This window comes from Lepus europaeus, chromosome 1 (genome assembly GCF_033115175.1).
Source record: "Lepus europaeus isolate LE1 chromosome 1, mLepTim1.pri, whole genome shotgun sequence".
In the NCBI taxonomy this organism is placed as follows: Eukaryota; Metazoa; Chordata; class Mammalia; order Lagomorpha; family Leporidae; genus Lepus; species Lepus europaeus.
In genome coordinates, this window is record NC_084827.1 from 76,329,125 (window position 1) to 76,351,166 (window position 22,042).

The 22,042-nt window shown below is 41.7% G+C and overlaps 1 protein-coding gene and 1 pseudogene across 1 annotated transcript in view; one reads left to right on the forward strand and one right to left on the reverse strand.

The window, feature by feature from the left end:
• The window catches only part of MCM6 (minichromosome maintenance complex component 6), a 48,015-nt gene that overhangs the window by 22,127 nt on the left and 3,846 nt on the right, over nucleotides 1–22,042 (reverse strand). Inside the window, exons 2-8 of the mRNA XM_062186185.1 lie at nucleotides 21,218–21,364; nucleotides 18,553–18,663; nucleotides 17,214–17,463; nucleotides 11,372–11,537; nucleotides 10,962–11,107; nucleotides 8,834–8,984; nucleotides 1,492–1,633 (exon numbers count right to left, since the gene is read on the reverse strand). Coding sequence (XP_062042169.1) covers nucleotides 1,492–1,633; nucleotides 8,834–8,984; nucleotides 10,962–11,107; nucleotides 11,372–11,537; nucleotides 17,214–17,463; nucleotides 18,553–18,663; nucleotides 21,218–21,364 — 1,113 coding nt within the window. The remainder of the gene's footprint in view (nucleotides 1–1,491; nucleotides 1,634–8,833; nucleotides 8,985–10,961; nucleotides 11,108–11,371; nucleotides 11,538–17,213; nucleotides 17,464–18,552; nucleotides 18,664–21,217; nucleotides 21,365–22,042) is intronic.
• LOC133768793 (centromere protein K-like) lies at nucleotides 3,668–4,983 on the forward strand (annotated as a pseudogene).

Below are 22,042 nucleotides of genomic sequence, written 5' to 3' on the forward strand. Positions count from 1 at the left end.
ACAATTAAAAGAAAGGCATCTTAATGTCATATAAAGCTTTTCTTGTGTTTTCAGCAAAGAGATTAGTTTAATACTCATGGCTCAATGTTTTCACCTATAACGAGTTTGGCATGTTACTGAAGCTGAGAGTTTTTGCTTGCCTCCCTGAAAAAAAAGGTTTAATTCACACGTCCATCTGGATGCAGCTAGGACAAACATTTCTATATCTCACACACACCCCCCACCCAGAATGTAGCAGGTTTTCAGAAACTGGTTGAGTCTGGAAATACAGGTGGGTGTCTGGTGTAGTTATTAAGATGCCACTTGGAGGACTGGTGCTGTAGTGCAGTGGGTGAAGCTGCTGACTGCGGTGCTGGCATCCCACATGGACTCCGGTCCAAGTCCCAGCTGCTCCACTTCCTGGGAAAGCAGTGGAGGATGGCCCCAAGTCCCAGGGCCCCTACATCCACGTGGGAGACCGGAGGTGGCTCTTGGCTCCTGGCTTTGGATTACAGCAGCTCTGGCCATTGCGGCCATCTGGGGAGTGAACCAGCAGATGGAAGACCTCTCTCTCTCTCTCTCTCTCTATGCCTCTGCCTCTAAGTAACTCTGCCTTTCAAATAAAGAAAAAAAAAAGATACCACTTGGTTTCATTTTCAAGTGCCTAAGTCCCAGCTCTGTTCCCAATTCTACCTTTCTGCTAATGTGCAGTGGAAGTGGTAATAGCTCAAGTAGTTGGGACCTGTCACCCTTGTGAAAAGACCCAGACTGAGTTCTGGGTCTAGCCCAGCCCCACTGGTTGTGGGCATCTGGGCAGTGAACCAGATGGACTCTTTCTGTCCCTCTGCCTTTCTAAGTAAATAAATAAAATTAAAAAAAAAAATATGCAGAAAGTACTAATGTAGTAACCATCCTTATAAGGTTAATATAAAATACGTCATGGCACTGCTTTTGCGATGTCCTACTTAAAAACCTTACTTAAAGATTTTTTTGTATTCTTAGTTTTAGCAATTCTATACATAGGAATTTCCCCAAAGCAAACAAACAAAAAGGTATGAATACATTTATGATTATCAATATGTGTAATCACTATGATAAATTACCCTGTTAAATTGTCCCACAGCATTAGGGAAATAATCTTGTAAGTTATAGTATATGCCAACAACAAAAAAGGCAATTATAAAAATAAATAAGGGAAAATGTTTAGAGCACATTAATATAAAAATATGTACACTGAGATTTATAACAACAAATACATATTCATGAATTCTAAGACTTTCATGTAAAGATTATACAAAGGTTAATTCTGGGCAGGACTGGAATCAGGCAATTTTTCCCTCTTCCAAAAAAATTGCAAAATATTACATCTTATTTTAAAATTTACTAATATTTAATTTACAAGTTATACAGTCAACCCAGTCAATTTACATTTTTCTCATTCTAGTATACCGACTACATTTGTGGTAGCACAGCAAGTCTACGACTACACATACTTTCTTTGTTGTCACTTACTTGAGAAACTGGCTCTTAGCTGTACTCGGGTCACCAACAATACAAACATTTATGTCCCCTCGAAGAGAGGTCCCTTCCCCTGTTGTCTTTGGAACTCCACCAAAGAGCATCAGCAGGACACCCCGTTTTACTTCATCATTGCCTAAAATCAAAAGCAGCTACAGATTAAGAAGCAGTAATTGTTCAACATGAAGTTAAACAATTCCACAGGAAACTACAAACCCATGTTACCAACCAAAAGGCAGAGGTAGCTGAGGCAAGGCATTACACTGCAGTCAAAACACCAGGCTTCCCATCTTGGTTTGTGCTATGTGCTCAGTCACCCAACTACAGAAGTCAGATTCCAACGCTCACCATCCTATCAGCCTTTCCTTGTCCTTGAGTTCTACTTCCTACACAAAGCCTTTCCCAATGTATGAGTTCTCAAACATCTCTCCTCATAACTGAATTAAGAGGGGTCTAAAAATGGGTCATGGAAAAACTATGCATGGATTTTTTTGTGCCAAAATAAACATCTTTTAATTCCATTTTCCTATACACTCTTAATTTTTCCTCTGTCTCCACAACAGTCTACCACATTTGTTCTAATGAAAGCCCTTGTTGTTTCATCAAGAATTTGAAGAAATGGGGCTGGTGTTGTGGTTCACAGGGTTAAGGTGCCACCTAAGACACTGGCATCCCAAACGAACCCTGGTTTGAGTCCCTAACTGCTCTGCTTCCAATCCAGTTCCCTGCTAATGCGTGTGGGAAGGCAGCAGAAGGCCCAAGGGCTTAGGCTCCTGTTACCCACACGGGTAACCTGGATGGAGTTCCTGGTTCCTGGCTTTGGTCTGGCCCAGTCCCAGGCACTGCAGCCATTTAGGGAGTGAAGCAGCAGATGGAAAATCTCTCTTTTTAATTGCTTTTCAAATAAACACCCCCTGACCAAAAAAAAAGTTTAAGGAAATGGTTTATGACATTTCTTTACCACCTAAATACAGGCTAACGGAACTGATATGGATTAAATAAGACGCTGAATGCAATCTATAACTGCTTCTATCTAAAACCTATTCATAAAATCAGTAAGAAGGAAGCCTACAATTATTTTAGAGTATTACGCTATTAAGGGAAAATTTTTTGAAGGATTGTTATCTGTAAATTCCATCAACAAAGTACTGGCATATTTATACAAAATGATTTTTTCCCCTCCCCTTCCCCCACCCCACAAACTGATTTTTTTTTAAGTTTTTTTTTGAGAGGTAGAGTCACAGACAGGGAGAGAGAAAGGTCTTCCATCCACTGGTTCACTCCCCAAATGGCCTGGGCTGATCTGAAGCTAGGAACCAGGAGCTTCTTCCAGGTCTCCCACGAAGGTGCAGGGGCTCAAGCACTTGGGCCATCTCTACTGCTTTCCTAGGCCATAGCAGAGAGCTGGATTGGAAGAGGAGCAGCCAGGACATGAACCAGCGACCATATGGGATGCCAGTGCTGCATGCAGAGGCTTACTCTACTATGCTACAGCACCGGCCCCACAAACCATTCTTAAAAAATAGGAAGTTATGAGCATTGTGGTGTAACAGATTAAGCTGCCACCTGCAATGCTGGCATCCCATACAGGCACCACTTTGAGTGCCGGCTGCTCCACTTCTAATCTAGCTCCTTGCTGATGTGCCTGGGAAAACAGCAGAAGATGACATAAGTCCCTGGGCCCCTGGAGATGAACCAGCGGGTGGATACTTTCTCTGTTATCTCCTTCTAACTCTGCCTTTCAAATAAATAAACCTTAAAGGGGCCAGTGCCATGGTATAGTAGGTAAAGCTGCTGCCTGCAGTGCCTGCAACCCATATGGGCAACAGTTTGGGTCCCAGCTTCTCCATTTCCAATCCAGCTCCCTGGGAATGACCTGGGAAAGCAGCGGAGAATGGCCCAAGTGCTTGCACACCTGTACCCACATGGGAGAACTGGGAGAAGCTCCTGGCTCCTAGCTTCAGATTGGCCCAGCTCCAGCCATTGCAGCTATTTCGGGAGTGAACCAGTGGATGGAAGATCTTGCTAGCTCTGTCTCTAACTCTGCACTTCAAATAAATGTTAAAAAAAAATTAGAAAGTTAAAAATCCAGGTGAAGGCTGACTATGCAAATATTTAGGAAATCTGAAGGCTGCAGTGCCCTAAGGTTTGTCTCTGTAATGTCTTTCTTATGAAAAAGATTAAAAAAAATTACGCATCAGTGGACCAGCAAGATCTGGATTCAGGCAGTAGTACAACTGATGTGGAAACTGTTGCAGACACTAAAGAACTTATTAAAATAATGTCAAGAAATGTGGAAAGATAAGGAAGAATCTCAGAACTACTGCTTACAAGAAGTGACACTCTCACTGATTCAAATATTCATGCAAGTGAAATGTCTGACTGCTGAACTTGGTCAATAGCACAAAGAAGCACCTGAAATAATTATTCCCCTAACTGAAGATGTTCTGTTAACAGGAAAAGAAGAGTTTCAATACTTGAGGCATCGGGGATGGCGCTGTGGTGCAGCAGGTTAACACTCTGGCCTGACATGCCAGCATCCCACATGGGCGCCGGTTCTAATCCCAGCTGCTCCTCTTCTGATCCAGCTCTCTGCTATGGCCTAGGAAAGCAGTAGAAGATGGCCTGCACTTATGTGGGAGACCTGAAAGAGGCTCCTGGCTCCTTGCTCCAGATCAGTGCAGCTCTGTCCGTTGCGGCCATCTGGGGAGTGAACCAATGGATGGAAGGCCTCTCCCTCTCTCTGTGTACCTCTGACTTTCAAATAAATAAATAAATCTTAAAAAAAAAATCATCTTTAGAGAGTCTTATCTGCTATTCAAAGCATGAAAAAATTCAAGGAAACTTATGAAGGGAGAAATAATGTTTGGTTGAACAAATAATGGGATTTCTTAACGTACTACATGGTAAATTGAAATATTAAGTTGTGACATTTTCTGAACCAAGAATCTCTAATAGGGGCCAGTGCTGTGGCATAGTGGGTATAGCTGCTGCCTGCAGTGCTGGCAAACCATATGGGTGCCAGTTTGAGTCCTGGATTCCCCACTTCTGATCCAGCTCTCTGCTATGGCCTGCGAAAGCAGTAGAAGATGGCCCAACTCTTTGGACCCCTATCTGGGAGACCAGAAAGAAGCTCCTGGCTCCTGGTGTCTGACTGGCCCATCCCCAGCCATTGTGGCCATTTGGAAGTGAACCAGCAGGTGGAAGACCTCTCTTCTGCCTCTCAAATCAATAAATATTTTTAAAAATCTCTAATAAGCTGAAAATTAAAATGTTTAACATAAAATATAAGGAGAAACTATTGATTACCTTGGTGAGTTTCTAGAAGACCATTTACCTCTGCCTAAGGGAAATGTTAAAAAGATTTCTATAAATAATATTTCCCGTGATCCCTATAACATAATTAGGGATTCCTTTTGGTCACCTCATATTGAGCTTCTACTGCATACTGGAAATGCCTTGAGATATCCAGAAGAGCCAAAGTAAAATTAGAAACCTTCATCAGTAAAAAAACAATCTCTTATTCACCAATAAAACAATCTTGGCATCCAAATATAATGGAAACACAGAATTATTTGGATTGAGAACATTATTTACAAATGAAAGCACAGTCCATCTTCCTTTTATCCTTAAATGATACATGCTGCCATCATTATTATTGTAAAATGGTCCTTTCTTATTCAGTCAGTGCTTTGGTGTTTTAAACTGTATCAGGCAGAATATAAGTAAAAAATATTCCTGAATTAAAAACATTTAATGTACCTTATATTATGTAATATTCTTTGGAAAATTATTTATTTATTATACTGCTAATAACATTTTTCTTTTTAAAAAATCTATGACAATATCTTTATGCATTATGAGTTCCATCCAGTGCGAAATCCTTTATATTCAGTAATGGAAAGGCATTCAATTGGCCAATAAATTTTAAAAAATTAAAAGATATACGTATTTATTTATTTGAGAGGCAGAGTTAGACAGAGGGAAAGACAGGAAGAGTTCTTCCATCCACTAGTTCACTCCCCAAATGGCTGCAACAGCTAGGGCTGGACAGACCCGCAGCCAGGAGCCTCTTCTGGGTCCTGACACGGTACAAGGGCCAACACACTTGGGCCATCTTCCACTGCTTTCCTAGAATACCAGCAAGAAGCTGGACCGGAAGTGGAGCAGCTGGGACTTGAACCGGCACCCATGGGATGCTGGCAATGCAGGTGGAGGCTTAACTTATTGGGTCATGGCACCAGTCTCTGCAGATAGTTTTTTTTTTTTTGGACAGGCAGAGTGGATAGTGAGAGAGGGAGACAGAGAGAAAGGTCTTCCTTTTTGCCGTTGGTCCACCCTCCAATGGCCGCTGCGGCCAGCGCATCTCACTGATCCGAAGCCAGGAGCCAGCTGCTTCTCCTGGTCTCCCATGCGGGTGCAGGGCCCAAGGACTTGGGCCATCCTCCACTGCACTCCCGGGCCACAGCAGAGAGCTGGCCTGGAAGAGGGGCAACCGGGATAGAATCCGGCGCCCCAACCGGGACTAGAAACCGGTGTGCCAGCGTCGCAAGGCGGAGGATTAGCCTGTTAAGCCACGGCGCCAGCCCTCTGCAGATAGTTTTTAAATTGAAGTCTTATCAGTGTAGAAGACTATGTAATTTAAAATATTTAGCAAATTTGTTTTATGCATGCTGCCTTATTTCTAGATCCTCTAAAACGAAATATAGCGTGCAAAGCTAGCCTAAAAGCTAAGTGGAAACAGGTATTATATGAGAAGTGACATTATTAATCCACTTGAGTCTGCTGATTATTATCACTAAATTTTGTTAATTCTTTGTGAATTTTCTGTAAAATAAAATTCTCTCTCTTAAAAAAAAAAAAAAAAAAAAAACCACCCCAAAAACTTAAAGATGCAAAATGTTTTGAGGGTATGATGGTTTTCAAATAACCCACAAGTTGTTTGACACACCTCAGTGTAAGTGATCAAATTTAGTTCTTTTTCCACTGAGTGTCATCTGCACTTGCTTTTAACAAACAGCACACAGAAGTAAAGGTCTATAACTTCTGAGCCTAGGTCAGGAGACATTTTACTTCCTCCTTGTTTTGCTCCCTTATATCAAGTGCCCTGGAAAAAGCAAGCTGCTATGTCATGAAAATACTCAAAGAGCCCTCCCATATCCATGTACTGGTTCACAACTAGTACTAACTGGTAAGCCATCTGAGTAAGCCTCCTTCAAAGTGGTTCTTCTATCCCCAGTCAAGTCTCAGGCAACTAAAGGCTCTGCCAATGTCTTCACTGCAACTTCAGTGAGAGATCTGGAACTAGAATCATTCAGGTAAGGCTCTCTAAATTCTGACCCACAGACTGTTCAGGTAATGCTTGTTTCAAGTTAGTAGGCTGTGCAGCAACTGATTAACTTATGAGGGGAGTATAAAGCGTAAGAATGTTGACAGACTCTCTGCAAGGGAATAGTCTAATATCTATGAAGAATTAACATAAAAGGTTTCAATTGTTCCACTGATGAAAGGTGCAGACAGAAAAAGTTAATTTTAAATAACTGAAAATATTTACCCAACAGAAATACTCATAACCTTATGAGTGTTTTCTACAATTCCAATTAAGTAGGGACAACAAGGACAGAAGAGTTAAAGGGTTGGGGCCAGCACTGTGGCACAGTGGGTTAAAGCCCCAGCCTGAAGCATGCATCCCGTTTGGGTGCCAGTTCTAGTTCCTGCTGCTCCACTTCCGATATAGCTCTCTGCTATGGCCTGGGAAAGCAGTAGATGGCCCAGGTCCTTGGGCCCTTGCACCCACATGGGAGACCCAGAAGAAGCTCCTGGCTTCGGATCGGCTCAGTTCCAGCCATAGTGGCCATTTGGGGAGTGAACCAGAGGATGGAAGACTTCTCTAGCTCAACCTCTCTCTGTAACTCAGTATTTCAAATAAACAAAAATAAACCTTTAAAAAAAAAAAAAGTTAAAGGGTGAAAGAAGAAACCTGAATATTTAATTTCATCTTTCAATACATGAAGGGGATTTAATAATAGTGAGCAGCTGGCAGGAGTGACATGAGCCAACCTCATTAAGGTTTTGGTCAAGAACAGGTCGCATATACTATGGGGGTCCCATGAGATTACAGTGAAACTGAAAACTTTTATCTTCTAGTGATTGCACCATCTTGATAGTCCATCTATTTTTGATGAAGCTATTGTCAACACAATACGGTCACACAAAAGTACAGCAGTTATGTACAATACATAATACTTGAACATGATACTAAATGACTATAACTAGTTTGCACGTTTATTTAAAGTGCAGTTCTGCCATAAGGTAAGGAAAAGACTAAACATTTTATTTAAAAAATTTTTTTGAGAAAGGCCGGCGCCGTGGCTCACTAGGCTAATCCTCCGCCTTGCGGTGCCGGCACACCGGGTTCTAGTCCCGGTCGGGGCACCGATCCTGTCCCGGTTGCCCCTCTTCCAGGCCAGCTCTCTGCTATGGCCAGGGAGTGCAGTGGAGGATGGCCCAAGTCCTTGGGCCCTGCACCCCATGGGAGACCAGGATAAGTACCTGGCTCCTGCCATTGGATCAGCGCAGTGCGCAGGCCGCAGCGCGCAGGCCGCAGCGGCCATTGGAGGGTGAACCAGCGGCAAAAGGAAGACCTTTCTCTCTGTCTCTCTCTCACTGTCCACTCTGTCAAAAAAAATAAATAAATTAAATTAAATTAAAAAAAAATAAAAATAAATAAATAAATAAAAGAAAAATTTTTTGAGAAAATACAAGGACACTTCAAAAATTTCATGGCAAAGATTTAAAAATATGGATTTATTGTGGTGTAAAATTTTTTGAAATCCATGCATAGTTTTTCCATATCTATTTTCCATGCATTATGAAAAAAATCTTTGTACCAAAATATTAATACTTTCAATTCCATTTTCCTATGAATTTTGAAGTACCCTCATAGACATAAAATTTATCATTTTAAACCTTTTTAAGTGTGTCAGTTACCTGGTATTAATTATGTTAAATTATTTAACAATTACTATCCCTTTTCCAGAACTTTTTCATCATCCCAAACAGAAACTCTATCATTAAATACTAACTCTATTTCCTCCACTCCTACAGTACCTGATAACCTCTGTATTACTTTGCCTCCTTGCATATATCTATTCTGGGTCATTCATCTAAGTTGAATCATAATTATCTGTCCTTTTGTAAATGACTCCTTCCAAATCCAGTAAAAAATTTTCATATGACTTAGTGCTTTACAATCATTGTATATATAAAAACATTAATGCTGTTTATAATCATTATGCTGATTTTAAGCTTCAGCCACAAACGGAAGAACTCTTACCATGTATAGTAGGAAACAAGCTGGTACAAAGATTGTGGTATAGATTTTTATCTTGACTCATTTCAAATACTTTCTCCCACTCCTTCACAGTCATTTGGTTCTTAATGCTCTCAGCTGTCTGTTCCTCATCTCTGAGCTCTTTCCCTCCAAACTGAGGGATGGAGAAAAAAAGGAAAAAAAATATTAGTAAAGAAGAAGCCAAGGGGCCGGCGCTGTGGTGTAGTGGGATCAGCCTCTGCCTGCAGTGCTGGCATCCCTTATGGGCGCACCAGTTCAACTCCCTGCTGCTCCACTTCCGACCCAGCTCTCTACTATGGCCTGGGAAAGCAGAAGTAGATGGCCCAAGTTCTTGGGAGGCCCGGATGAAGTTCCTGGCTCCTGGCTTGGCCCAACTCCAGCTGTTGCAGACATCTGGGGAGCAAACCAGTGGATGGAAGACTTTTCTCTCTCTCTGCCTCTCCCTCTCTGTCTCTCCCTGTGACTCTGCATTTCAAATAAATCAATCTTAAAAAAAAAAAAAAAAGCATCCAAAATAATATTAAGAAGAAAAAACTTCACTACAAACAGAAAATAGAATAGACTTGGTAGGTCAACATAATTTGACTATAAAGTTCCATTATTTTTAAACTCCTAAAGTTAATAAGGCATCAGTTTACAAGAAATACTTAAGGCTTTGTCATTATCCAGTCAGCTGAAAAAAGCTATCACGAGGGACCAATGCTGTGGTGTAGAGGTTAAGCCACTACCTGCAGCACTGGCATCCCATATAGGCATTGCTAATTTGAATCTGTTCCACTTCCCATCCAGCTAGCTTCCTGCTAACGCACCTGGGAAAGCAGTGCAAAGTTAGTCTAAGTCCGTGGGTCTCTACACCCATGTGGGAAACCCAGAAGCTCCAGGCTCCTGGCTTTAGCCTGGGCTAGCCCTGGCAGTTACAGCCATTTGGGGACTGATCCAGAGGACAGAAGATCTCTCTCTGTGTCTCCTCTTTTCTCTAACTCTACCTTTCAAATAAAAAAAATTTTAAGACAGCTATCACCATTCAAAATATTATTTAAAATGAATATGAATACTCAAGAGATGAGCCATAGAATGCTAGTCACTGATTTATTTGAAGAACAGATTATGTTCATCCCTTTTCTAATACTGGATTATTGGGACAGGCACTGTGGTATAGCGGGTTAAGCTGCTGACAGCAGCGCCAGCACCCCACATGTGCATTGGTTCAAGACCCAGCTGCTCCACTCCCAATCCAGCTCCCTACTAATGTGCCAGCGGAAGCAGTGGAGGGATGGCCCAAGTGCTTAGAGAGATCTGGAGAATAAGTGGGAGATCTGGAGGAGAATTCTAACTCCTGGCTTCAGCCTGGGCCAGTCCTGGCATTCCAACCATATGGGGAATAAAACCAATAGATGTTTCTCCCTCTCTAATTCTAACTTATAAATAAAGTAAATCTTAAAAAATATACACTGGGTTATTTTCTAAACCCTTTCTCACTCAGGACACAGAATTAAGTTAACCGAATGACAGTTTCGCCAGGAAACCATCTCTCTCAGAAACAGCAATTAACTTCACTTCCGGCTGGCACCATGGCTCAATAGGCTATTCCTCCACCTGTGGTGCCGGCACACCGGGTTCTAGTCCCGGTTGCTCCTCTTCCAGGCCAGCTCTCTGCTGTGGCCTGGGAGTGCAGTGGAGGATGGCCCAAGTTCTTGGGCCCTGCACCCACATGGGAGACCAGGAGTAAACACCTGGCTCCTGGCTTCGGATCAGCATGGTACGCCAGCCGCAGTGGCCACTGGGGGATGAACCAACGGCAAAAGCAAGACCTTCCTCTCTCTCACTGTCCACTCTGCCTGTCAAAAAAAACACAAAAAAACAAAAACAAAAAAACAAAAAAAAACTTCACTTCCCACATTGCTGCTAAACTTTTTTATTTATTCAGGACACAGGAACTGTGACAACACAAAACCAAAAACAATACTGATAATTTAAAGCATTGAGCTCTTCAGAAAAATCTAAGAATTAGTTTTAAATGTGAAGAATCAAATTAAACCTCAAACCCCTACTTTAAATTCTGGCAGCTTAAGAAGAGGTGTTTTTTAAACTCAGCCACATTAAGACTTACCCTTGGGTTTGTTGGTGCAACAAAGCAGGCAAGAAAGACCAGCCTGTAAGAAAGGTCCCTGACACCAAGAGCCCGGAGTCCTCGAATACCTTCTGTCTCATATCCATCAACACCACTGACACGGGAATTAGTTTCTGCACGTGCTCCTAGAAGATTAAATGGTAGGTTGCATTGCAGATCTAATATTAAATGTGCTGAGAACCAAAATTGATCAATCAAATGAAAGCTATAAATTTAAAGATTTCATGTAAACTTTGAAAACTTTCAGAACAGCATCATTTGTAGCAAAGCCAATTTTTTTTTCATATTGCCTTCCTCAACTTGTGATTGGTGGTCAAAAGGCAAGATATGAAAAGCTAGGTAACCTACAGTTCAGATAACAGAATTTATTTCAGACACAGATTACTGACCTGGTGTGCTAAGCTTGGAGACATCAGGCACAACAATCAATGTCCCTGTGAAGTCACATTTGTCACCAGCTTGAGCTGATTCCACAGCCTCAGCCCTCAAGATTACTTCTAAACTGCGGGGGATACTCCCTCGAGGAAGCTCAGCTTGAGTCTCCTGAATGCGAACCTGCAACAAACAGCCAAGAATGATGCCATACAATACAAATTAACTGCCGTAAGTAACAAAGTGTTTATTTTTGAACTATCTTACTGCTTAAAGTTTTTTTCAAGGGCTTTTTTTTTTTTTAATATTTTATTTATTTATTTGAAAGTCAGAGTTACACAGAGAAGCAAAGGCAAAGAGAAAGAGGTATTCCATCTGCTGGTCCATTCCCCAGTTGGCCGCAACGGCCGGAGCTGCATCGATCCGAAGCCAGGAGCCTCCTCCAGGTCTTCCCATGCAGTTGCAGGGGCCCAAGGACTTGGGCCATCTTCCACTGCTTTCCCAGGCCATAGCTGGATAGGAAGTGGAGCAGCTGGTCTCGAACCGGCACCTAATATGGGATGCCGGCACTGCAGGTGGTGGCTTCACCTGCTACGCCACAGTGCCAGCCCCTTTTTTTAAAGTTACTTAAGAGGCAGATACTGTGCTCTCCTTACCTTCCACTGGTACTTCCCAAATGGCTTGGGCAGAGTTGGTATGAGGCTAGGAACCCAACCAATCCAAGTGTCCCACAAGTTGGAGAAACTCAATTAATTGCAGCCAACGTTGTAACGTAGCGGGTTTAAGCTGCTGCTTGTAATGATGGCATCCCACCATCAAGAGTGCCAGTTGGGATTCCCGGCTACTCTGCTTCCAATTCAGCTTCCAGCTAATGTCTCTGAGATGGCATAGGCTAACAGTCCAAATACTTGGGCCCCTGCCACCCATGTTAGAGACTTGGATGCACTTGCTGGCTGATGGCTTCAGTCTGGCGCACCCCTGGTAGTGGTAGCCATTTAGGGAGTGAACCACCACATGAAAGATCTCTGTTGTTCTGCCTTTTAAATAAATGAATGAATAAATCTTAAAAATAAAACATCAAACTACTTTAGCCTTGACTCCTGCCTCCCAGGGTGCATATACATTAGCAGGAAGTTGACAGAAGCAGAGCTGGGACTCAAACTCAAGTACTCTAACATGGAATGGGAATGTCCCAAGTAGCATCTTAACTGCTATGCCAAACTCCCATACCATTAATGGTCTTTTCTAATTTGTCAACATTCATGCTAAAAATTCCCACCCTTAATCCTATTTTAGTCAAACTCAATTTGGTGAGAGATCACTTCTATTAAAAACCTTCAGGGAAATGCATGAAGTTTGTATTCCTTAAATAAAAGGTTTCTTTGGGGGTGGGGGCAGGACAATAAATTGCTTTTTAACAACGAAAAACCCTTCAGGGATATGTGTTTGGCCTAGCTGTGAAGATGCCAGTTAAGACACATTTGTTTTATATTAGAGTACATAGGTTCAATACCTGCCCAAGGCTTGACTACCTTCATTAATAATGGAGACAGTAAGAGGCAGCAATAATGTTGTAAGTCATTAGGTTTTGTCACCCATGAGAGCTAGAATGTGTTCTCAACTGTTTTCTGTTGTGGGCATCTGGGGAGTGAACCAGTAGATGAGAGCTACGTTTAATGAACTTACAAAATTGAAAAACTTTACTCTTAAAAATAATGGTTTTCTTTCCCTGTATTCCAAATAACTCCTGTAAATACCTAGTTTGTTTCACTTCTCCTAAACTTCTCAAGTGAATTTTATAAAAATTTTCAAACATACCTTTACACCCTCCACTGCAATGCAACAATTGTTAACCACAACAGGTAGATGCTAATGGAAGTGTGTGTTTGTTTGTTTTGACAGGCAGAGTAGACAGTGAGAAAGAGACAGGGAGAAAGGTCTTCCTTTACTGTTGGTTCACCCTCCGATGGCCGCTGCGGCTGGCACGCTGAGGCCGGTGCACCGCGCTGATCTGAAGGCAGGAGCCAGGTGCTTACTCCTGGTCTCCCATGCGCATGCAGGGCCCAAGCACTTGGGCCATCCTCCACTGCACTCCCGGGCCACAGCAGAGAGCTGGACTGGAAGAGGGGCAACCGGGACAGAATCCGGCACCCCAACCGGGACTAGAACCCAGTGTGCTGGTGCCACAGGCGGAGGATTAGCCTGTTGAGCCGCAGCGCCGGCGCTAATGGAGTTTTACAGTAGTATTTTGAAGTATAAACACCAAAACTTTGCACTTATTTCTAAAATAAAGACAATCTTTTATGTAACAATCTTATGTAATACCACTATCACACTAGAGAATTAAACAATGGTTAACCCCATTAATATCTTCCACTATCAAATGCCCTCATTTGTCAAAATGATCTTTATTTTATTTGAAAGGCAAAGATGAGGGAGGGGTACTCCCCAAGTACTTATAATTGGAGTTGGGACAGGCTGTAGCCATAGATCTGGAACTCAATCTAGGTCTCCCACATGGGTGGCAGTGGGACCCAGAACTCAAGGCATCATCTGCAGCTTCCCATAAAGTGTAGTTAGCAGGAAGAGGGAATCGGAATCAAAGTCAAGACATAAGCCTGGACACTCTGATATAGAAACAGGTGTCCCAAGTGGCTTGTGTGTGTGTTTTATTTGAAAGGCAAAATGACACTGCAAGACAGATAGTGAGAAATCTTTTATCCACCGGCTGACCTCCCAAAAGGCCTCAATCGGCCAGGGCTGAGCCAGGTCAAATCCAGATGCCAGGAACTCCATCCTGATTGCACACATGGGTGGGAGGGGACCAAGCACTTAGGCCATCATCCACTGTTTTCCCAGGTGCATTTTTGCAGGCAGTAGCATAACTTGGCTCCAAAGTAGCTTTCTAAAAAACTTTAAAAATTTTTATTTATCTGAAATTCAGAGTTACAGAGAGAGAAGGAGATACAGAGAGAGAGAGATCTTCCATCTCCTGGTCTATTCCCCAAATAGTCCCAAGAGTCAGAACTGGACCAGTCTGAAGCAAGGAGCCAGGAGCTACTTCCAGGAATCTCATGTGGATGCAGGGCACCAAGCACTTGGGCCATCCTCCGCTGCTTTCCCAGGCACATTAGCAGGGAGCTGCATCATAAGCGGAACAGCTGAGATGAACCAATGTCCATATGAGATGCTGTTTCAGGCAGCGGCTTAACCTTCTACACCACAGCACCAGCCCCCTCAGTGGCTTCTTAACTGCTGCACCAAATGTCAGCTCCAAGAATATCCTTTATTATAGTTATGTTTTTTCCCCAAAACCAAGACCTAGTCTAGACACATGCTTTGTATCTCACAGTCACATCATGTGGCAGACACACAGAGTTATCTTCCATCCTCTGGTTCACTCACCAAATGCCTGCCAACAACCAGGACTGAGCCTCAACTTCATCCAGCTCTCCCATAATGATGGCAGGGGACCAAGCACTTGAGCCACCATCTGCTGCCTCTCAGGATGCATTAGTAGGAATGCTGGACTGGACGTGGAGCAGCCATAACTCAAACTAGCACTCCAATATGAGATGCAGGCATCTGAAGCAGTGGCTCAACCTGCTGTGCCACAACGCATGGCCCGCATCATGTTCTTTTAATAAACTCTCTCCTAAAGTATTGATGCTTCTTATAAATTATCAGATTGGCTTAAGAAAATTAAGCTTAAGAAAACTGCCTTAAGAAAAAGAGAATGATCATTTTACTCTGATCATTTCTCCATGCTAAAGCTTTTCTTCTTTGCATACCCCATAGAAACTAAATTTACCAAGGTCTGAGAGTTTCTTTTTTAGAAATTTATTGGAATCGGTGCTGTGGCACAGTGGGTTGGTTACACCTCGATCCATGGTGCTGGCATGCCATATGGGTGCTGGTTCACATCCTGGCTGCTCCACTTTCAATCCAGCTCCCTACTAGTAAGCCTAGGAAAACAGTGGAAGATGGGAGACCTGGAAAAAGCTCCTGGCTGCAGAGTTCAGCATGGCTCAGCCCTGGTCATTGTGGCCATTTAGGCAGTGAACCAGCAGATGAAAGATCTCCCCTCACCTCTAACTATTTATTTATTTGAAAGGCAGAGTTAGAGATAGGGAGAGACAGGAAGAGATCTTCCATCTGCTGGTTCACTTCCGAAGTGGCCTCAACGGACAGGGCTGTGGCAGGCTGAAGGTAGGAATCTGGAACCCCATCCAGGTCTCCCACATGGGCGTCAGGGGCCCAAATGCTTGAGCCATCTTCCACTGCTTTCCCATGCACATTAGCATGGAGCTGGATCAGAAGTGGAGTAGCTGGGACTCACACTGGTGCTCATGTGGAAATGCCAGCATCACAGGCAGTGGTTTAACCCTCTGAGCCATGATGCCGACTCCTCCTCTTCATTCTTATTACCATCACTTCTTACCCAGGTAACTAAAACTACCTGTTAAGATTTGTTAAACACTGTCCCATTAAATTTCCCTTGAAATAACAAAAGAAAATCTGAGTCAGTGTTTGGTCTTCAAATCAAAGTACCTGACTTCAAGTCAGGAATCTGCTCCTGATTCCAACTTCCTGCTAAAGCACATCCTGGAATGCAGCAGGTAATGGTTCAAGTGGTTGAGTTCCTTCCACCCATCAAGTACAAATGGACTGAATTCACAGATCCTAGGTTCAGCCTGGCCCAATCCGGGCATCCTGGGCATCTGGGGAATGAACCAGGAGATGAGGATTTTGCCTCTTAAATAATATAGATGTATCTCCAATGCTTATAGACAGTGCTAAACTTGTCAACTAAGATTTAAGGATTCCGGCCGGCACCGCAGCTCAGTAGGCTAATCCTCTGCCTTGCGGCGCCAGCACACCGGGTTCTAGTCCCAGTCGGGGCACCGATCCTGTCCCGGTTGCCCCTCTTCCAGGCCAGCTCTCTGCTGTGGCCAGGGAGTGCAGTGGAGGATGGCCCAAGTGCTTGGGCCCTGCACCCCGTGGGAGACCAAGAGAAGCACCTGGCTCCTGTCATCGGATCGGCGCGGTGCGCCGGCCGCAGCGCGCCTACCGCAGCGGCCATTGGAGGGTGAACCAACGGCAAAAAGGAAGACCTTTCTCTCTGTCTCTCTCTCACTGTCCACTCTGCCTGTCAAAAAATAAAAAAAAAAAATAAAAAAATTAAAAAAAAAAAAAAAGATTTAAGGATCCAAACATCTATAGGCTTCATATGAAATCATCTCTCAGCTGACCTCCAATTTGATCATCTCATAGCTTCCATCTTAGCCTGTCCATTCACTCATGCTTTTTTTTTTTTTTAAACCAATTCAAAGTTTTATACTAATATATTGCTACTTCTCCTAAGTTTTCTTAACTCTAATTCTTCTTCATCATTATCATCATAATAGCTACTGTTTATTCTTTGACAAATATATTTCTTTCCTTTCTCCCCTTTCATATTTATTTGGAAAAAAGAGAAAGACAGACAGTGCTCCATCTGCTGGTTCACTCCCCAAATGCCCACAATGACTGAGACTAGGCCAGGTGCTAAAGCTGGGAGTTGGGAACTCAATCCAGCTCTCCCAAGTGGGGGGCAGGAAACTAATTACCTGAGCTATCACTGTTCCCTTCCAAGATCTGCATTAGCAGGAAGCTGAAATCAGGATACAGAGCTGAAATTCAAACCCAGGTATTCTGGTATGGGACACAGGAGTCTTAACTGCTAAACACACATCTCTATGGTCACTTTCTATGATAATTCACATAAAGACTGAATTTAACATTACCTAAATAAACTAATTGCAAGGGACGGAAAGGGAATTAGAACTGAATCTGATCTAAAGAAAAGGAAAGAAATACCTTCTGAAAATCAACAAATCTCGATTTATTTGTATCCAGCAAGAATCTTCTCCTATTGGCACAAACTGGATTTCGGCAGATATTTGGCTGTGTGTATTTGAACTGCTGTTCTACATCCTTGATCACTGTCTGACAGTCCAAGCACAGGAATGTTCCGCTCACTAGCTCTGGGTGAACTGGGTGAGTCCGTACCACCTGCCCACTGATGCGGGTGAGCAAACCAATTCTGGATGAGGTGAGTTCACGAATCCTGTTTAAAGATAAATATCCCACTAGTAAATATTCATTTCTCAACTAAGAAATCTTTCCATCTTAACAAGAAAATTCAATGATAATTTACACTTTAAAAAAAAAAGGGCAAGGTGTTTTTTGGACACTACTGAAAAAAACAATTCTTTGGCATCACCCCATTCCTAAATTACACAGTGCACACATACTCACAACAAAACATATAGATGAATAAATATGAAAAGCTAACTAATGGACACCAAATAAAGTTAAAATTATAAACAGGATAATCTCAGCTTTGTTTTATATACTGACATTTTTTTGCTTATCTACAATTTCTAAGAAATCATTAATTATTTTCATAATGAAGTTATCACAGGAAAAAATGTCATACTCAGAAGTTCAAAAACTATTTCACAAATACATTTTATATGAAAAACTTGGTAATTTCATAACATATTTTCAGTAGTTTTAGTTCTCAAAAATACCACTTCAATTTCTTTCAATAGTATCTTTTTAACATAATTACTAAAGGACTATTTGAAAGCTTTGTATTTAAGACGACAAAATATTCAGATTTGTAAATCTCTGCAAGTGTTCTGAGTGTTATTTTCTCAATCATTTTTGCCCCAAACTTCCCTTTTCAAATGTGCTATAAAATGAACAATCATAAGAATTTGCTTTACTTTACTTACCATCCCATCGCCACAGAAAATCATGTTTTTCTAAAACTAAATGTTCTGTATAACCAGGTGTAACTAGAAAAAAAGCCAATCTGTTTACAAAATGTGCACACAAAACACTATTCCTCCCCCCATATTCCTCATCAATTTATGAGTACTTTCTTTTTATTTTTTTCAATTCTTGTCACTACCAATCATGAAAAAGTAATTTTACAGCAAGAAATCTACCCTTTGCATTATTAGGTAGAAAAAAAAAATCTAAACCAAAAGATTTTACAAATGAAAAACTGAGGCCCCAGGAGGCAAATGTGATTTGTGTGATATTAAACAGCTCGCTATAGCACGAGTGTAACCTCCCAAATTTTCTGTCAGCTAAATGGTACCAATATTATTTGGTGAATTCCTTTTCTAAGAAGAGTTTTTCTTACTTGTGTCTAGTAGGCAGGTCTTGAAATGCAACATAAAAATCCTTGGCAAGAGGGATCTCTTTACGGTCTTTGACGAAAGTTTTTAAGGCCCGACACAGGTAAGGGTAAACTCTGAAAAAGAAAAAAGTCAGCTGATATCTCAGATATCTTATATGTCTCTTGCAACAGCTGAGTCTAAGGAATTTCATCTGGTCACAATCAAGCCCTAGGACTTAACTGTACAGGACATTTCTATCATCTAATCTTGGTTTAAGACTCTTATAACCCTCTCCCATCCCACCACATAACACCAAAGATAAATGCTATATCTATCTTTGAGTAATTTAGCACTCACATTCTAGTGACAAAGGTCACTCCTTTGTCCAACACAACTCTACCTAAACCATCCATCTTGTGAGTACGATGCTCAATACTGTGAGTTTTCACAGGGCTGTTTACAATCTAATTAAGACAACTTCATATTTGGTATCAGGCCCTAGCATATATAGTAGTTTTTGGTTTCATTAACTGATAATGGATGAGGATAAGGGAGAAATTTAGGAAACACGCAGAAATGTTCCACTTGACTGGTTCATCTGGTGTACCTTTTAAGTCCCCAATAGCTGCGGTAGCTTGGTTTAAGGAATAGACCTAGAACTTCTCTGAAAAAAGAAAAATGATGGACAGCTCATTTAGGAAGTTTAGCACAGGTACTCACTCCTACCTCTAAGCCTAATTTTCTATTTCTCTCTCACTTGTGAGGATTCTAAGTCTTCAGGGTATATATTCTTCCAACCTTTCTTTTTTTATAAAGATTTTATTTATCTGAAAGACAGAGCTAGAGAGAGGAGACAGACAGATAAGAGGTCTTCCATCCACTGGTTCACTCCCTAAATGGCCACACAGGCCAGGAGAGACCCCGCCAGGATCCAGGAGCTTCTTCCAGGTCTCCCAGTGGATACAGGAGCCCAAGAACTTGGGCTATCTTCCACTGCTTTCCCAGGCACATTAGCAGGGAGCTGGATAGGAAATGGAGCAACCAGGACTCAAAGCAGCACACATATGGGATGCCAGTGTCACAGGCCTTACCACTATGTCATACCCCACAACTTCAGCACCCCTTCCAGCTATTCTTGATAGTCAGCTACTGCCTAAATACACAAGACAATTCTGTCTCCAAATCCACCAAGAGAGCGTAATTCTGGCTACTTATCCCTGGATTTACATTTCTTTCATAACTGCCCAGTGTTTATTTTAAACTGATTATAATGACAGTCACATTTATTGTGTACAAATTCTTGTGTACAAAGATGGTTCTTGCTGTAATAACAATTGAAAGTAGAATGAAAGCCTTTTTAGTAAATATAATGCTTAATCACACAATTTCTACTCACCTCGAAAAAAAAAAAAAAACAAAAACACCTAACTACATTAGGAGTTGAGATTGTACGATGCCAACATCCTACATGGGCACCAGCTGGAGACTCAGCCACTCCACTTTCAATTCACTTCCCTGCTAATGCACCTGGGAAAGCAGGGGAAGATGGCCCAAGTACTTGAGCCCATGCCACCTACATGGGATACCGCAATGAAGCTCTTCGCTTTGGCCTAGCCCAGCTCAGCACTGTGGCCACTTGGGGAATCAGCAGATGGAAGATACCTCACTGTAACTCTCCCTTCCAAATAAAATAATTTTTTTTTTAAAAGAAAAATACTTTCTACTGTTAAGTGAAAAGAATGCCCTTTAACATACACAAAGAGCCTTACAAATCACGGCACTTGCAGACTTGGAAGGCTCTTAGAACTTCGTTGCTGCAGACTGCTAATGGTGGTTATTTATGAGTGGCAGAATTACAAGTATGAAGATAGAACTACGGGAGTCTCCCCACTTTCTCTGTTTCGCAAATTTTCTACCATTACAAATGTAATACAAATATTAGGTTTACTGTCAGAAAAAAATTAAACTTTATGGGAACAAGAAATAAAACATTACTGCAACAGACACTGCTGGTTCAAGAAAACTATCTATACTGACAACTTTCTGAAAACATCTGGTTGGGGGCGCTTCCAACCAATGAAACAGCAATAGCACTAAGTGCCCAACACAAACTGAGTAGATAGTTTTTCTCTGAGGGAAAAACAGAAAACAAAGATTTTCAATATTTGTATGTGAGAAAAATTCAGATCCACATAGGCCTAGATTAAGCTTAAAGCAGTACTGGGACCACTGGTTGTTATCAAAGAACCACTCCTTGCAGGGAAATAAGAACTGGGACAGCTATCCTTCAAAAAAACCAACAAACAGAAAACAATCGCAGATTTTATTTATTTGAAAGGAAAAGTGAGAGAGACAGAGATGATGTTCCATCCACTGTTTCACTCCCCAAATGGTTACAACGGGCAGAGCCAGGAGCCAGGAACTCCATCTGCATCTTCCAGGTACTTGGGCTACCTTCCACTGTTTTCAAAGGCACAGTAGCAGGGAGCTAAACTGGAAGCTGAGCAGCCAGGACTTGAACTGGTGCTCTGATATAGGATGCAGGCATTGCAGGCAGTGGCTTACCCTGCTATGCAACAACCCCAGCCACAACAGCTACCTTTTTGTCTCTTCTTAGATTTCTAGTCTTACAGCTGGTTTCCCAGGCTCTACTCCTAATCAAAGTAAGGAAGATTAATATACCCATACCTATAGAATTCCTCTTGAATGGTGGTGGAAAGTTGCTGGTTAAATTGTTCCAGGTCCACAAAACTCACAACCAATGTGTTTCTCTCTGGACGAATTAGCTCCTCTGCTAACTGCAAATACTTAATTTCTCCATCGCTGCTCTGGAACCTGTGGGTAATGCAGGTCAGATTAGACTGAGGAGTTAAGCAATAAAAACAATCATCTGGATGTCTGACAACTCAATTTATTAGACAGTCGGCATTTTTTTTTAAGACAAGCCTCATGTGCAGCTGTTCTTAACTTGGGGCAACTTACCCTTCCAAATATTTTTGTTATTATTTTTAAAAACAGCTTAGGACATCATCTTACCTCATAAAATTGCTATGAAGATTAAATTAGAGTATTATTCTTATGAAGTTATCTGCACAATACTTAGAATTTAGTCACTGGATTTGAAACCCAATTTCTTAACATTTTCCAACCAACAAATATTAACTGTGCTTTTATTAGTTATGTACAATTAAGACTAGGAAACGCTGAATCAAGAAATTCAGGCTAAAATTCAAAGATTTAATTTCAACAGGAAATTTAAAAACTGACAGATCAGTTGGTGATTTTAAGAATAAAACAAAAACAATGTACTTCACTGCCTAACACGTAAAAAAATGGGAACATGAATATACACAACATAAATTTTTCCCCCGAAATGTCAAGCAGACTATAACACATTTACTTTCTGTTCTTTTAACATAATATACAAATTCTTGTCCAAATACAACATGCTCTGACTCTTCTAAATATTTTATCAAACAACATCAGTGTGCAAAATCACTACGCAAGAGGTAT